The 18,070-nt window shown below is 41.8% G+C and overlaps 1 protein-coding gene across 1 annotated transcript; it reads right to left on the bottom strand.

Moving 5' to 3' along the window:
• Positions 1-941: 941 nt before the first annotated feature.
• LOC149309298 (amine oxidase [copper-containing] 3-like) lies at positions 942-15,753 on the bottom strand. Its single transcript, XM_089532155.1, has 4 exons — positions 14,169-15,753; positions 8,506-8,791; positions 6,868-6,997; positions 942-3,405 (listed from the first exon to the last, which is right to left on the bottom strand). The coding sequence occupies exons 1-4, from the start codon at positions 15,736-15,738 to the stop codon at positions 3,121-3,123; spliced, it is 2,271 nt and encodes a 756-aa protein (XP_089388281.1). The 5' UTR covers positions 15,739-15,753; the 3' UTR covers positions 942-3,120.
• Between the last annotated feature and the right edge of the window lie 2,317 nt (positions 15,754-18,070).

Raw genomic sequence — 18,070 nt, forward strand, 5'->3', positions numbered from 1 at the left:
GTGGTGGTGGGGGGACTCCCTTGATCCCCAGGAGAAAAAACAATTAGCACCAATGCATTCCTAAGGAAGGGTGAAAGGCAGAGAAGAGACTCTCCAGCTCTACTGCTTTATGGATCTGAGGCTGGGTCAGATAGCACAGGACAATTTGTATCCAATGAAGGCTTATTTTCTTTCACACTATACAGTTATAGCACCATGATTCCACTTTAGCTGCCACGGTTCTGTCTTATGAAATCCTTGGATTTGCAGTTGAGGGAGAGGCATTTAGAATTTTCAGCCACAGAGTTCTAGTGCCTCACCAAACTACAAGCTACAGAATTCCATAGGATACTGCCATGTTAGTTAAAAGTGGAATCATAGTGCTATAATATTGTAGATCCTGGTTTCCAAATATATGTTTTCTGATTAACACGAATGCAAAAATGAGGGTTATGTATTTTTAGGGAAGAATCGTGGGTGGAAATATATTCTTAAACCTTTCCCTACCCCACCTCCCCTTGGGTTATTTTGATCCATTTCCACGCTTTCCTCCCCCCACAGCTGGGGATGTTTGATATTGCATAATTATATTACTGTGATTCCACTTCAGCTGCCATGGTTTTATCCTACTGAATCCTGGGACAGGCAGTTTAGGGAAGGGCATTTAGAATTCCCAACTAGAGAGTTCTATTGCCTCACCAAACTACAAATCCCAGGATTCTAAACGATGCAGCTATGGCACTTAGTGGAAGAATAGGGCCATAATTATTTAAAACAAAAGAGCCACTAGGAATTAAATAGAAAATGAAAAGCTCAGCCTTGAAGATGTTAAATGTGGTGATATACTGTTTGTTCCTAGCCACTTAGCATACACACATGTGCAACTACACACCATACATGAAGATAGTTCACTAGAAACTCATTGATTATTTTACACATACACATATACTATCAACAGCAAGAAAATACACAGGCCCATTTCAACCACACTTATCAAGAAAATACATAATTCACATACACAATGCCAATGAAAACATTCAGACCCATTTATTTAACGTATACACCAAAAGCTGTATGCTCTGTGTGTGCACAGCAAAGTTTAGTCCATGGCAGACCATATTAAAATGACAGATTCTTATGAATGTCCTGGCACTAGCTTTCTCCCTTTCTCATAATACTAGAACCCAGGATCTCCCCTAAAGCTCAATGGTGGGAGATTCAGGACAAAGAAAAGGAATTACAGTACTTCTTCTCACCCTGCACAGTTTAACTGTGGAAATTCATTGTTACAAGTTGTAGTGCTGACTGCCAAACTGGAGAGCTTTAAAAGGACATCAGTTAAATTCATGGAAATATCTATGGCTATCAGTCAGGATGGGTTGTTTCTCACTTCCTCTATTGGCAACAGTGATGTGCTGGGTCGGTTTTTCACATCATCTTTAAAAGCCGATCGTAATGTTGTGATAAAGTGACCTCAAATGATTAAGTTTGAGGGACAAATTCCCCCTTGGTAAAGGGGGATCGGAGGGGCTCATCAGGGACATACATTCCATTCTCCTAGTGAATGGGAAAATGCATGGGAAAAGAGAAGGGAGGAGAAGACTAGAGCATTTGGAAGCTGAAGACATTCTGTGGCCAGCTTTTACATTCACCTGGAATGGCACACATTTCCTTCCCCTCTGTGATATGAGACATGACTGGTGAATGGTAAAATAACCATATAGAAGTGTAATTATCAGTTTCCTTTATGGCAACCGTCATTGGCTGATTTGCCCTTGAAATTTAGCGTATAATTGCAATGCTTCCATCACTAATATTTTATGAAGAACCCATACATCAATGTCATCTCATAGCTCTCCTTCAATTATACTTTTTCTCTGTTAGTTTCCTACACTGTAGACATTTCTATTTCTCAACCCCCACCTTTTTAATTTTTAAAATTTTTTTATTTCCATTATTATTATTATTATTATTATTATTTGCAGATTAGCACACTCTCCCTATGCAGGCACTGCAGGTGGAGGTTAAAGCTTCTGATACACAACTTTTTTCCTGGCTCCATTCCCATTTCCATTCTCAAATCAGCTTCCTATACATTTCTGCACTCTTGAACTTCCTTAATTTTATAATTCTGACACTTTGTAACCTTCATTTTATGCTGCTCATATTTCCTTTTGGCTGGAAGTTGTCTTACATCTTACATTTTCAGAGGTCCATGCAGGTTTCCACTATACCTCTGCAACTTGGAAGTGAACAGCCAACAGAAATGGCAAATGGGTCTCATGGGTGCAAAAAAAAAAATCCCACTATCCAGCATTGAATTGAGCACACCTTACAGTTCTCCCTGTAGGTTGAAAACATATTCTGTTGCTGTCAAATCCTTTTGGACACTTGCCTGTGTATTTCTTACCCTTGTCCCATTATCATGAATTAAAACAACTTTCCATTTACAGTTGTCCCTCCCTTTTTGCAGATTTGGATTCCGCGGTTTCACTCTCCATGGGAGGGACACGCAGGGAGGGACAAAATGGTGGCGCACACATGCACATGGCCCCACGCACACCATTATTTTCAATGGGACTTGAATATTTGCAAGTTGCCATTTTCACCGGGGGCGGGGGGGGGGGGTCAGGAATGGATGAAAATTGCAAGGGGCTACTGTACTTTAGTAGTCTGTATTTCATCTCTCCCCCTCTTTGCCCATATGCTTGTCTTTGTTTCATTTGTAAATTGTTTTGTTAAAAAACCCCTTGTATATTGTTTTGTTAAATGCTGAATTAAAACAACTTATACATTTAAAATGCAAGGAAAAAATAACTCCCTTTCCTAATTATTTCTCAATAGGTGAGAATCTTTATATGCTCAGGGCCAAAATCACAATATCTCAAGAGACTCAAGACAGAGTGGCTTTATCATATAATGTGTGACACATCCTGTTGAATGCAGAGGAACCTGTTCAGTTCTAGGTTTTATAATACTAAGGGGAAAGCAACAGTCTTGGGAGCAGACAGAATGAATGTGGCAAATCAAGTGTGTTCAAGGCCAGGCATATTTTAGGTTCAGCAACATTGTTATTCAGGTAAAGCTGAGGCATATTTTGGCAAGCTGAGAAACAGAACCAAATGTAGTCTTTCCTTCTGGTCAGGGATCTGTCAAGTTGCCAAAGCCACCATATGTGAAAGGAGGTAGACTGGGGGAACACGAGGCTGTCTTTTGCAAGCATGCAATGTGAGTGACATCACATTTGCTTGTATCTTGTTCAGCTGTGAAGTAGACACCATCAGGGGACTTGATTGATGGATCAACATCAAAATAGTTGTAAGGCCGAAGTAAAAAACCCACTCCATTGCCCAGTGTCACAGTGTTGGGAATGTCTTCGGCATGTGGCACATGCAAGAAGCCAACTGAGACCCAAGCCACCAGATCCTGAAGAGAATTGAAGGGAGGAGAAAAGAATCAGAAGGGAAAAAAACACAACAAAAACAGATTTGTCAACTACCAAGTAAGAAAGTGTCCAACTTAGTTACAGGTGACATTTCGGCTGATAATGCAGGCTGTAGACAGTTCACAATAATCATTAGCTGTGTGTGTGTGTGAAAGTGTAACGACAATTGGCTGTATGTAGATGATGCTCACCTAATTCCAACAGACTGCAGCCACATGTGGGTCATTTTGGTGATGGGGTGCAGCAAAGCTAGGTTCACTGTGCAGCACATTTAATAGGGCAATGGGGCCCACTGAAGTGCACCAATGTCCTGGGTGGCTTGATGGCATGTGCAGTGCTGAACTGGTGTCAGGGTGAAAACTATGGTATTAAATTGAGGATTAATCTTGTTCATAAGCATGCTGATTTTATCTGTTCCACCTCGATCCATGGGGAGAGGCGGGAAATATAAATAAAGATGATATTATTATTATTATTATTATTATTATTATTATTATTATTATTATTATTATTATCTGACTAGATACCCATAGCTAAGAAGCAAGAAGCCTCCAGAGCACTCAGGCCTTCAAAAGACATGGTGGATCTTGCACTGATGTAATCATTTCATGTCTGTCTATGGGGACATAGCCAGATAATTCTCCAGTCTTGCCTGCTCCCCATGAGGCATGGAATAGCCACATGGGGGAAGGAGCTTCAGAGGCTATATGTGGTGTATGGTTGAGCCTAGTGTATGTCTGCGTAGTGAACTGGATGCTGGATGGAACCATAAATGATTGCAGCCACTAGGTCTTCTCTGTTATGCCTTCCCTATTGTAGAGCTCCCTTCCAACAACTAGAGACAACCTAACTATCTTTGCAGCTCTGGGTTAAACATACTTTGTTTGCATGGGCATTCAGTTATATACATTTCTTCTAATTGACTGCTTTTTAAATTGCTGTACGAGAGTATCACGATTAAAAAAAATCTTAGGAAATATTACCATTTTCATGTGTCTTGTTTCAGATGACACCTGATATCTTGGGCTAGTTAAAATCCTCATCATCACTACCAAATCACTGTTAGCACCATCTCCTCCATGCCAAAAAAAAGGGGGGGAGGAGAAAAAAAAAGACCTATGCTAGTGGTTCTCAAGCGATCTGAAATAATAATTATTTTTTCCAAATGTCTTAGGGACCAGTACCATAGAATCATAGAGTTGGAAGAGACCACAAGGGCCATCCAGTCCAACTCCCTGCCATGCAGAAACTCTCAGTCAAAGCATCCCTGACAGATGGCCATCCAGCCTCTGTTTAAAGACCTCCAAGGAAAGAGACTCCACTACACTCCGAGGGAGTGTGTTCCACTGTCGAACAGCCCTTACTGTCAGGAAGTTCCTCCTAATGTTGAGGTGGAATCTCTTTTACTGTAGCTTGCATCCATTGCTAATTGTGCCGCTTTGGCTACAACTGTTTCTTTCCTGGAAACTCATGAGGGACTAGGAGCCAATGGCCTGTGGACCAGCACCAGTCCCTGAACCACCACTTGAGTAGCACTGACATACAGGACAGTGGTGTTGGGTGGATTCCGTGTCAGTGGGGCAGTGAATCAGTTCTTGAGAATCAAGTTATCTCAGTTCCTGAGAATCAAGTTATTGCCCCCCCCCCCCCTAGATTCAATATCTTGGATAGGTCCCTTCAATACTATTCAAAATCTTGAGTTGATTCGCCATGTCATTGACATGGAAGCACAAGCCACCACTGGTATGAGGCACATTTTACATCAGGAAGGAGCTTTGTGCCTGCTTCCTGGCTGCAAAATGCATGTAGATTATAGCAGAAGATGCAAGAACAGAATTTGGCCCATAGAAACATGCCCTCTCTTCTTTTATAGTTTGACTCCACCTTTCTATCCATCAGGCTTATTTTTATAATGAAAGCCACAACTACCAATAGATTAAAAAGCTAATTAACGCAACAATCTGTTAACTGTTTCTTTGACAGCAGCATTAGAACCAATCAAAATAAAGCAGATCCTCAACATTTCTTGACAGATAATGACAGATTCCTTAAAACCTTCAAGCCTCATAAGCAGGGAGTTCCGTGCAAATGATGCCGCCACCAAAATGAACTTCTTCCTAAATGACAATGTAAAACTCTGATGGCAGCAGTATCCTAAACAAGCATATCAAGTATATTTTAGGTAAATAATTAAGTATTCCTTAGGGTATTCTCTACTCAGAATACTGAGGGTAACTCTCCTCAACCTGGTGCTGTCTGGATGTGCTGAACTATAACTTAAATTATTTTCCATGCAGGTTGGGGAAGACTAATTTAGGTTGCCATCTCTGTGCCTTACATACTCAGTTACAGGAACCCCTTTGCTTTCTGTCTCGTAACTCATCACTCTCCTTCCTTTGCAAGATCTTATCCACCTCCTAGATCCTCGTGGATTGGGGAGGGTTCTGGCATCTTTGCTCTCCATTTGGCCCCATAAAAGCCAACAATTTCAAGGCTTCTTTTCACAGTCCTTAGAAATATTACTTTCTTCTTCATTTTTTTGGACTTTTTCAGAATTATCACACCAGCACTTCCTGTGATATCTGGGATATTTTGGAAACTGTCATTCCAAAAAGGAACATTTATATGGTCTGTCTTTTCCTTGGCAGCTCTTCCATAATAGGGTCTGTGAACTAATGTTTTGGCGATCATGACACTCTTTTTGTTCATCCTGTCTCTACCATGTCAACAATGTCAGTGACATGGGAGATCAGGCACCAGAGGAATCCATGCATTCCTCCATTAACAAAACCTCTAACAGTGAAGCTCTTTTATACAAAGGCTTTTTTCCAGCTCCTCGTTTCTTATTCTCTGTCTAGTTGGATGTTTCTAGCAGCATCAGCATTGTGAAGATGGTAAAGGAGGGCTGCAGAAACAGAGACTTTCACTGCCAGGTTGGGGCAGTACATCTGCAGTAAACAGTGCAATAAACAAAGCTTGGATCAGGAAAGAGCAGGATTCTGCTCTAGCCAATCCTATTGTAACAGTGTGTGCTTGCCTCCAACAGGCAAGTTAAACAGCAGCTGCCTCTAGAACGCAGATAAGGCTGCATCACCAGTTTCTCCCGACATGTTAAAGAAGCACACATCTATAAGTATGGCAAGCAAAATGGAAATCATGAGAAAAATGGAAGCTTGTGAAAGAAAAAGTTATCCCTGGATGCATTTTGGGAGAAGCTTTCAAGTGGTCCTTAGAAGTTTTATGTGTCATTTTTTGCATATGCATATTGTTAAATAAAATGTTTGCTGAAACATGTTCAAAGACTTAAGGTTTTTGTGTGTGTGATGTAGGAACCTGCTTTTATTCTTTCTACATTTTTCTCTGGTATTAAATTTTCATTCAAAGAAGTAATGCCTATTAGTACATCTACTGAGGTATATCTGTACTCATATATCAACACTCACCTCATTGACAATAGTCTCGTTGTCTATGAAGTCAGCAAAGACCACTAGTGGGTCCCAAGGGTCATTCTGGTTATAGATGCAGGTGCTGGTCAACTCTTCCTCTTTCTGTTTGGTGACAGCCAACTTGTATCTATAGAGTATTCCCAAATGGGGAGATGAAGGGGAGGAATAAGGTCAGATCTTTATTCTATTCCTAAGCCGTGCAAGATTCCCACTAGAATGGTGTCCCTTTTCTTAAATATAACAAGCATGGTTAGTTGTAGAGGATTTGAGAATCAATTTTTTGCCCCTCAGACTGTTCGGAGCTGCACTAACTACCAAAAACATAAACCAGAGAAGTGGCTAGAAGTTTACTTCTAGTTCTGAAAAACAGCTGGCTGTTGTTTTATATTAAACAGTGCAGAGAGGCCCTGCAGACTATTTCAAAGGTGTAGCCGGATGCTTCTTAGAGAAGCTGCTCACCATTTTTGTGGTTAGAAGAAGAGGCACACAGGGCATCTGGCATGGTGTTTTGGTCTGAATGACTCTGAGAGACCAGGGTTTAAATCTCTGCTCAGTGTAAGAAATCCACTGGGGGAGTTGGGCAAGTCACACTCTCTCAGCCTCAGAGGAAGGCTATTTACCTATATATTTATTTTATATCCCACCTGTCTCTCAATATGGGATTCAAGGTGTCGACTTGGAATAATTTTAAAAAGATTAAGCTAAAACATTAGTTTACAAAAGCTTAAAAAATATTAAGCAACAACATTATTTTTAATAAAGCAATTGTTAAGAGCACCAGAGGTTCGTCTAGTTACCACCACCAGGAGGGCCTTTACCACCTTGGCCCCCAACCTCTGGAACTCGCTGCCTGTCGAGCTCCACTCAGCCACCTCCCTAGTCCAATTTAAGAAGGGGCTGAAGACCTATCTTTTCGAGCAGGCCTCTCTCCTCACCTCCTTCGTCAGCATTGTCTAGCTGGCATGAGTTTGGGTAATTGGGTTGTTGTTTTTATTGTATGTTTTAATTGTTTTGGATTTTATTGTATGTATTTTTGCTGTAAACCGCCTTGATTTCTTTAGAAAGGCAGTATAGAAATAAAATTTTATTATTTATTTATTAAAAACATTTAAAACATATTTAATAAATAATTTCCAGTAAAAAATTACAAATACAATGAATGATTTTATATATACACATGACTGCTCCATAATTAAAATTCAAAGGCATGCATGCAAAAAAAATGTCTTCACTGATTGGCAGAAAGTAAGCAAGGAGGGGGCCCAGAGCTGCACTTGACCTAACCATGCTTTGGTGAGACAGTCTTCATTTTCTACGTCTTCTTTTCTTGTCTCCCCAGGGACCATTTTTAAATTCAAGACAGGGTGACATTTTTATCCAAAGGCCTTTATACACTGCATAATTATAGTGCTATGATGCCACTTTAACTGCCAAGGCAACATCTTAGGAAATTTCTGGGGCTTGTAGTTTGGGAAGGCACTAGAGAAGCTCCCTGGCTGAGATTCTAAACGCCTCTCCACTAAACTGCAAATCCTATTCCAGAGAAAGTTGCCATGTTGGTTAAAGTGGCATCATAGTGTTATCATTAGGCAGTGTGAAAGGGCCCCAAGAAAAACCAGACGCAACTTCACTTACCTGCTCCAGCTGACAGACCTTTCCATGGTGCTAGTTTGGGGCAAGGGATCACCTGCAAAACTGAGTATCTGGATGCGGTATCCGCGCTGGTGATTCCAGTGGTTCTCCCTGCTAGTGGCGAAGTGCAGATATCGAGGGACTTTGCCATTAAGTGGGAAAGTGGCTTGCTCTTCCTTGTTTAGGATTTCGTTGGTGAGCTTTAGGCGCTCGATCTGGTGCTCTGGGCTCCAAGGGGCCTTCACAGACTCATATTCCATATCAATGGCCACCAAGGAGTTCTTGGTTCCTAACAGGAAAAAAAAAAAGGCCCAGAAAAGAGTGTCCATTTCTTATCTCTGGGATCAGAGCCCCCAAAGAGCAAGTGAACTTCTACACCCTCAACATAAATACTCTAACCAGTCTGACTGTATGGACCCTATTTTCACCTTTCACATCCCTAGCCATATTGCTGTGAGATTCTGCAGGTTGTTAATTTTTTAAAAAAAGACAAACAAATCTCAATGTTTCCAAGCTCTGGATATGTGAATCCAATCGCTTTCACAAATTTATCATTGTACATTTTAACATCTGTCAGCTTCACTCCTTCATCTCTAAAATGAGAATAACTGATGTCTACTTGACAGTGCTGCTACAGTCTTTCTCCCTGTGTGCTTTGTAGATTACGTTCCTCCTTATGTTTCCTTGCAAACCTTTTAAGATCCCTCAGGAACATTTTCTTTTTGACACGTACCAAGTCCTAACTAGAAGGAAGGAGCACAGGGAAGAGGTCTTCTCTGGGGACAATTGGCAGCTGGGAAACTCTATCTCTACTATGTGAGTATGATATCTTTTAGCTGTCATGACCCCATCCTGGAATCCAGTGGTCTGAAATTTGGTGACATGCTCAACATTATCTGCTAGAGCAGTGTATAGTTCAGGGGAGTGGACCAGAGCTCTCTGGCAGACAGCTGTAAGTAGCTCAACCAAACTACACATTCCAGGATTCCATATGATAGAAGAATGACTGTTAATGCAATATCAAATGCCACCCTTTTCACTGTTTCATTTGATGGCCTTGCAACAATTACACCCTCCATAGCAGTATAGTGAAAATAGACTCTGCCTCTGGAACAATATCACTTAAGCTTTTGCCACCCCAATTTACTTTGTTATTTGTGGATTAATTTGCCTAGCTTACAGCCCCCACATAAATCAGTTAGTCAATTATATGATAAAAGTCTATTTTTTGTATTTGCTTTTATAAAAACTCAGTAGAGGAGGTATGAGCAGAGTGTGTGGAGTGTACTTGGTATTTTTCCTTGCTGGAGTCCCAAAGTATCACCAATGGAAGATGGGTGTAAAATGAGGGATACTTGAGAGACAGACCAACATGCAGTTTGACACAGATGAGACAGCTAAGCACCTATTATACCCCATCAACCAAGCTTAGAAAAGGTACTTGGGGGAGATGCTAAACCTAACTGTCAGTCCCAACTATTGTACAGAACACCTCTTGAATCAATAGTTGCCAGTTTACTAGCTCCCATTGATTCAGTGTCTCTAGTGGGGACTAATAGAATCTTAGAATTGGAAGTGGTTGCAAAGGCTATCTATTCCAACTCCATGCCATACAGGAACACACACCTATAGCATTCCTGAGATGTCCAGGAATGTTTAAAGACCTCCAAAGAAGAAAAGCCCCTTTCTCCAAGATAGTCAATTTCACTGTTGAATAGCTCTTACAGTAAAAATGTTCTTCCTAATATTTAGATGGAATCTCTTCTCTTGTTGGAGCAGCAGAAAAGCTTGGTCCATCCACTACATGACACCTCTTAAGACATTTAGAGAGTGGTCATGTCACCTCTCAGTCTTCTCTTCTCAAAACAAAACAGACCCAGGTCCCTAAGCCATTTCTCATTGGCCTTGGTTTCCACTCCTTTAATCATCTTGGTTTCCCTTTTCCAGACACATTCCAGCTTATGTTTCCAAGGACTGTTCACAAACTATAGAATAAGATAGCCAGCATACACCTACAGTGCTGTAGTAGAGTCAGGACTTATTGGATCAAAGCACCAAGATTTATTTGATTAGCAGGGAAGGTGATGACATCTCTCATCCCTAAACTGTCAGACTTTTCCTTCTGAGTTGAACTGCAATCTATCCAATAGCCACTGATAGAAGAGTAGATTTTTCCAGCAACAGTATATTGTTGAGATCTATCTCTCTGGTCATGCAGAGTATTTTTAATTGCAGATCATATATAGTCAACTATATCTGTGTCAGCTTGATAACAGACCTGTTCTCAAGTGGAGGGGTGGAACACATGTAGAGTTCCACCTTTTAACCACTCTCAGAGGAGATAATTGTTATTCCCTGTGCAAAGATGGATAGATAAAGAAAACGAGAGTGCTCAAAAGAAATTCACCTGCCTGGGACAGTACCATGAGTAAAAGGCAGCAGTGAAAACTTAGCCCATATTTCTCAGATCAGGGCAGTTCAGAAGATCACATCAACTGTGACTTTCCTTGCAAAATGGAAGCCAGAAGGAAATTTGGCTGTTGTGTTGGCACAAGAATCTTTAAAATAAAGATTCTGCATAGTCTGACCACTGAATCACAATATTAAAAAAATGTTGAGTGAGTTCCAGAAAAGGGCAAAATCTGTTTTCTTATCCAAAACTTGGAAAAGTTTTCATCGTCTTCTTTTTTACTACAACTCCAAGAATGGGAGTTACAGTCCAACAGCACCTGGAGGACCACAGGTTTCCTAACCCCAAACTAGAAGACACAGAATTTAGTAGTTCAGAGTGCCCCCTTTGCATTCACCAGATTAAGAATCATAGAACCACAGAGCTGGAAGAGACTACAACAGCCATTTAGTTCAGTTCCTTGCAATGCAGAAACACACAACTAAAGCACTATCAAAAATTGGTCATCCAACCTTTTTTTTAAAGGAGAGCCCATCAGCCTTCATAAGATCATAGAAGAGAGAGAACTACAAACCCACAATAGTTCTTCATATCCAGTCACAAGAAAACAAAGGTTCCAAGCAAGGTACAAAGAAGGGGAAATATTCTTAGTTCCCAAGCTTGCCAATAGGTCTGTTTTGTTGCTGCTGTGGAAATTAAGCCACACATAAGGTATATAGCCATTCAGAGAACTCTGCTCCATCATCATCTGGTTTCATGAGAAGAGAGAAGTATTTACAAACTGTTACTTCCTCTTGCCCAGAGTCCTTGGCTCACACCAGTTCTTTACTAGTAATGCCAGATGTTTTCTTTGGAAAAAGCATATCCTGTAGGATTTCAGTTTGCAAAACCCATGCAATATGTGTCTTGGCTAATGTGCTCATATAGAGCTTCTGCTCTTTCTTGCAATACAGCCTATTTGCTCCTGGGACCCTTTCAATACTCAGTTATAGATCTATGATTCCACTTTAACTGCCATGGCAACATCCTGTGGAATCCTGGGAATTATATTTTGGTGAGACACTGGTACACTCTAGTTAAACATTTTAATGACCCCTCGCTAAAGTGCAAATAAAGACCAGTGTAATGTAGTGGTTTGAGCATTGGACAAGGATATTGCGAGACCAGGGTCTGAATGCCAGCTTGGCCATGCAAACCCACTGTGTGACTTTGGGTAAGTCACTCTCTCTCAAGAAACTTGCCAAGAAAACCTCATGCTAGGGTTGCCTTAGGGTCACCATAACTCAGAAACAACTCAAAAGCACACAACAACAACATCATCAAAAGTGCAAATTCCACAATTCCATAGGATGTTGCCATGGCAGTCACAGTGGAACCATAACACTAGAAATGTGTGGTGTGAAAGGGCTTCAAATTAAAGCTTATTTATGGCAAACTGTCAAAATCTATATGAGCCACAATGGAAATGGTTATGAACAGAACTTGGGAAAGTTGCCTTTTGGACTACAACTCATGGAACCCCCCCCCCACCCCCAGCTGACATGGCCAATGACTATATATTTTGAAGGATTCTAGTGCTATAGTCCATAAAGCAACTTGTTCAAGCTGTGGTTATGAATGGATAAGAACACAATATCAGCAAAGTGTTCATAGAAAAATGGATGCAGCCTTCTGTCTTGGAAAATTTACTCCCAGAACTTCACAGGCAGCTAGATCTTGCTGCTCTTATCTGCTTCAAGGTTTCCAGTTTGATTTTGCAGGCTTTTAGTCATTCCAGGCCATGCAGTTCTGTTAAAATGATAGCAGTGGCAGATTGTGGCTTCCATGTCAGTAGGGCAGTGTGTCCATTCTGGGGTTTAGCTTCAATTATAAAGAGCTATCCAAATGCTGAATCAGTTTTGGGGAATAGGGTTCATCATGTTGGATAGCATCTCTAAAATTCAGACTAAAATCCAGAGGGAATTCAACACACCACTGATGGAAGCCATTGATCACCCTTGCATCGTTTCAGACTGCAGTACGCAAATGTACCCTTAAGAAGAGCTTATGAATTGCACCCAGGGCAAAGGAATGAAGCTGGAATTTATACTCTGCCCATCAAAGGGTGCTGGCCTGTCTCCTCCCCGTTTCACCTCATAACGACACCAAATCCAATCATTCTTGTCCTGGAAATATGCACCTTGGTGACTTCTAACCTTCGCTATAGGAGTATATCAGCCCCTAGAGCTGTGGTAGTGAACCTATAGCACGCATGCTCTCTCTGGCACGTGGAGCCATGTCTGAGGGCATGCAGAGAAACAGTAGGGTGGGAGAAGAGAAGGAACAGGTGTGCGCAAACTGTAAGGAAAGAGATTCCACCTCAACCTTAGGAGGAATGTCCTGACAGTGAGAGCTGTTTGACCACTTTTAAGGGTGGTGGAGTCTCCATCTTTGAAAGTCTTTAAACAGAGGCTGGATGGCCATCTGTCAGAGCTGTTTTGACTGTGAGTTCCTGCATGGCAAGGGTTGGACCGGATGGCCCTTGAGGTCTCTTCAAACTATGATTCTATAAGTCTTGTGCCTTTAACTGTCTCCGAGGAAGTCCCTTTCCAGGAAGGTGGAAGTCCCGCTCCCACCACACCAGGTTCCACCTGGTGCAGGAATGCCTTTCAGTTTGGGCATTCGGTCTCTAAAAGGTTCGCCATCACTGCCCTAGAATTGTTTTCTGGTTTAGATTTCAAGCCCAAGCAAATGAAATAGCAAACTGTTCTCTCTGCCCTGTCCACCCTTCTTCCTGCTCCAAACAATGTTTGAATTTGATCTCATTGTGCTGCTCCCAATGCAATTTCCTGGAATGTTATAGAGGCCTATTTGGTTTGTAATTTGACTCCGAATAGGCTAAGTTCTTTTCCAAATTTATTATTTCTTGAACCCAGTTATGATCCTAATCAAAGAAGGCTGGCCTCCCCCACCACATACTTATTAGCCTATTTATAATACTTACTAGTCTTTATGTCTAATATAAATAGGATAATTACTAAACCATTTAAGTCAAATTCTAAAGACATATGAAAACAAATGTAAGCACATTCACAGAATTCCCAAAATTTAGTAGAAATGTAGAATCTAGGTATTTTAGAAGGAAAAGCCAGATTTAGGGTAGGAAGCAGTGTAACACAGCATCTTCAGCTCTAACATCTGTCATTATATGCCTAGGATTCCCTTTTTAAGATGGCAGTTTGTAAAAGACCTACCCCCAACATATGTGAGAACTTACCTCCTACATCCAAATCAACTTTGTAGTTTATCAAATGATTGTGCATGGTTCCAAGAGTGTGTTCCCCTACCCTGTTTCCATACTCAGTACCACCCTCCATGAAGAATGAAGAACTGATGTATCCCGTCGCATGGACCTTGACTTCTATAGCACCATTTTGGTAGAACACAAAATCCCAGACATAGTCATAGTTGATGAGGGTGGAAATTGACCTTAAGACCAGAGCATACTTGGCTAATCCCCCATAGTAGAAAGACCCCATGTTAGAGAAATGGCGACGCAGAGGCACACCCATGTCATGCTCAAAGATACAGAAGGAGTTTTTGTTCAGTTTTGGGATGTCCGAGTCTATCAAGTAATGTCGGTCCACATAGGTGGCCATGTAGGGACAGTCCACACCCCGAACCAATTCATAAGCAAACTTCCCAATGCCTAAGCTGCCATCCATGTACCTGGTCACCATCCCTCCGGGACAGTTGGAGCCATATGTGGCGAGGGCTTCTTGCAGACTCAGCTCATAGACAATCCTCTTATCCTCAAATCGGATGTCAAAGAGACGTGGCCCTGTGTTCACATTCATCCCAAAGGCAAACGCCCATGACTGCCAGGAAACATGGCTGCCGTTTACCTTGTAGCGCATTCCACGGGGCTCAAACTGAACAGGGCCTGGATGAGAAGGTTCTAAAGGCTTTGTGGAAGCAAAATCATTCTGCCGGACCATCTTCACTCTCACTTCCTTCACCCGTCCTTCACTGAACTCCTTTTCCAGCTGTGCCAGATCCTGATAATACTGACCATTGTAGAACACTTTCTCTATCTTCCACTCAGAAAAGCTGAGACTGCTGTGGTTCACCAGCACCTCCAGGCCAATAGGGTGGGTGTAGTAGCCGCTGCCCACCACGTTGTGGAACAAGATAAACCAGGTAGCTCTGTCACCAGACACAAGCCCCCGGGGAGCTGAGGTCAGAGTAGCCAGGTTTGTACCATTATATTCACAACATACTTGGAGGAGCTTGGAGACCTGTGCAAGCTCGTGGAAAATAAAAAGATCAATATCTCTGTATTCTCTTTCTGTCACCGGTCTGCTGTGGTATGGCACCTTCTTGCCAAATTTCCTCAGGGTGATGTCTCGATGGTAAGTTGGGAGTGGAAGGGGACCAACTATGAATTCAGTGATATTTGGATCTATCTGGTTTCCAAAGTATACCACAGCCAATGCCTCTCGAGAGGGTTGCTCCATTCCACGGTCGAGGAAGCCCAATACTTCTGCTTTAGTGGGGAGATGCACATCCAGATAGTAAATACAATTATCTGATGGTTTGGCATAAAACGCGTCTTCCAGGTGCACACCAAGATGGTCCCTGAGGTATTTCACCACTCGCACCATCTCATCTGCTGTCAGGTCAGCAAAGACCTGGCTCCGATCGGTGGCGATATCTTCTGGAGGACCCTGCAGCTCTGAGAGGACGCACCTGGTGCTTTTTTCCTTTTTAGTCAGCAAGACACAAACTAAAGCAAAAATGGTTGCCAAAGCCAAGAGCAGGAGGATCACAACTGTTTTCATGTTCATGTCAGTGAAAGGCAGCAGCAGTAGCAGCACAACCTTAAAAACCTGGTTTTTATTTCACTTGCAGAAAACAGCCTGGGTGGGAGGGAGAAAAGATGTTGGCCTGCTCAGAGTTAAGAGGAGGGAACCAAGCTAGGAATGCTTGGGGGTTTAGAAGGGACCATAAAAAGGCAGATTTTTTGTCTTGGCTTCTCTCCTTCCGTCCTCTCTTTCCTCTCCCCTCCCTCCTACGTGTCTATTTCACTACCAGCAGCCCTCTGCAAGCTGCTTTTAGCCAAGGCTGATGGACCAAGCACTGGTTCTGGGGAGAGAGGCAAAACTGCAAGACCCAAAGAGAGCACAGACCCTTCAGGAGAAGGAGGGGGACAGTTTTGCTGCAACTTGATCCCTTACTAGCCGAGAAGGAGATGATGATGGTGCCTGCTAGCTTATAACCTTTCAGTTGAATTCAAAAACTTATTTAGTGGATGCTCAGGCAATCCCTTGCTCACTTCCAGTACTAAAGATTTAACTTTGCTCTTGTCCCTGCATTCAGTTCACATTTGAGCCAGTTCTTCAACATGAGGGTCCCTAAGGACAGTTTTAGGCAATTTTTTAAAAGCAGTTCAGTGGCACTTTGTTAACTCTTCCATGTTTTCTGTTTAACACATTTTCCCTGGTAAGAAAACAAAAATCAGAAACAGGGAGAAAATAGAGACGGTATTTGAGTGGAGAACATCTTGTGAAGTTGCAGTAAGGCAGGGTAAAAACAGGAATAAAAACTCATTTGAAACCACTCTGTTTAAAAGCTCCCCACTTTGAAAGAAAGGTACATTAAAGGATATCACATTTCTAGAAAATGTTTCTTTATGGAGCTATTTTCAAAGCAGGTCAGGAGCCATCTTGCTCCAGCATAATGAGACAGATTCCTCTGGCATCTTTTAGGACTAAGAAATGTATTTTAATGTACACTTTTGTGCATTACAGTGTAGTGGTTGTGATAAGTTCTGAGGAAGAAAGCAGCTTGTAATCTGTGAGTGCTTGAACTAAATTAAACATGTTAGTCTCAACATGCCGCCAGGGACGTAGCCAGGATTTTAGGAAGGGGGGGGGGGTCCAGACTAAGTGCCACCATTATAATGGGGCTTGGGTACAGCGGCGCAGCAGCACACTCCATTCATTTTTCTGATGGAAGGGGGGAGTCCGGACCCCAAGATCCCCCCCTTGGCTACGTCCCTGATGCCGCAAGACTTCTTTGTTATTTTTAGGGAACTAAAATGCTGGCATCTTTCCGGACAGCTTTAGTTGTGTATTTCTACATGGCAGGATGTTGGACTAGATTGCCCTTGTGGTCCCTTCCAGTTTTATGACTGTATGCCTAGCCAGTAGGAGGAGAAGAAATTATTCAAAATGAAGGTCAATTTTCTAACAATCACATACTACACCCCAGAAAACAGAATGTAGAGAGAGATCTTGTAGAACCTTTGAGACTAACAAAAGAAAGAAGTTGGCAGCATGAGCTTTCGTAGACTTAAGTCTTCTTCCTCCATTTAAGCTTATAGCAAACTGTGAAACTCTATATGATGCATGTGAGGAAGTAGACATAAATCTACGAAAGCTCATGCTGCCAACTGTTTTCTTTTCTTAGTCTCAAAGGTGCTACAAGATCTCTCTACATACTGATTCTACAGACTAACATGGCTATATCTTTGAATTCTACCCCAGAAAACAGAGTGCGACATGAAGTACTTGGGAACACACAGCATAGGTGATTTGGAAAAGGATTCACATCTAGTGTTTTATTATTATTATTATTATTATTATTATTATTATTATTATTACCAAACCCACACAAATCAGAGTTTCTATGCTTCTGGCCAGTCACAAGGTCCCTTTTTGGATAAATAATCCAAGACAGAATTCAAAGATATAGCCATGTTAGTTTGTAGAATCAGTATGTACAGAGATCTTGTAGCAACTCTGAGAGTAACTGAAAGAAAGAAGTTGGCAGCATGAGCTTTCATAAACTTCAGTCTACTTCCTCAGATGCTTTTGGTTCAAGACAGTTGATCAGCTAGGTTTTAGTCAGACTCTTCTTTTCCCAAAGTCCTTAAACTGCTTGGTGTATATTTATGACGTAGCTTACACTTGTCTGACTTGCACTGCTTATACATTTGCTCTCCTAAAGCAAAAGCATGGTACACTTGTGGCCACTTGTTAAACACACAGACAATATGATATAGTCCAGGCACACGGCTGATCTTAGGCAGAGTCAGATATGCAGGAATAGGAAAATCTTGAAAATCTCTCTCTCTCTCTCTCTCTCTCTCTCTCTCTCTCTCACACACACACACAC

Source organism: Sceloporus occidentalis, unplaced genomic scaffold, assembly GCF_023333645.1.
Source record: "Sceloporus occidentalis isolate IW3139 unplaced genomic scaffold, rSceOcc1.0.p SCAF_7, whole genome shotgun sequence".
Lineage (NCBI taxonomy): Eukaryota > Metazoa > Chordata > Lepidosauria > Squamata > Phrynosomatidae > Sceloporus > Sceloporus occidentalis.

Excerpts from the sequence above, each read along its gene's own strand:
- LOC149309298 (XM_089532155.1), bottom strand. The coding sequence starts at position 15,738 with ATGAACATGAAAACAGTTGTGATCCTCCTGCTCTTGGCTTTGGCAACC. Across the intron at positions 8,792-14,168 it reads AGTTGATTTGGATGTAGGAG|GAACCAAGAACTCCTTGGTG; the intron begins GTAAGTTCTCAC and ends TTTTCCTGTTAG. Across the intron at positions 3,406-6,867 it reads ACGAGACTATTGTCAATGAG|GATCTGGTGGCTTGGGTCTC; the intron begins GTGAGTGTTGAT and ends AATTCTCTTCAG.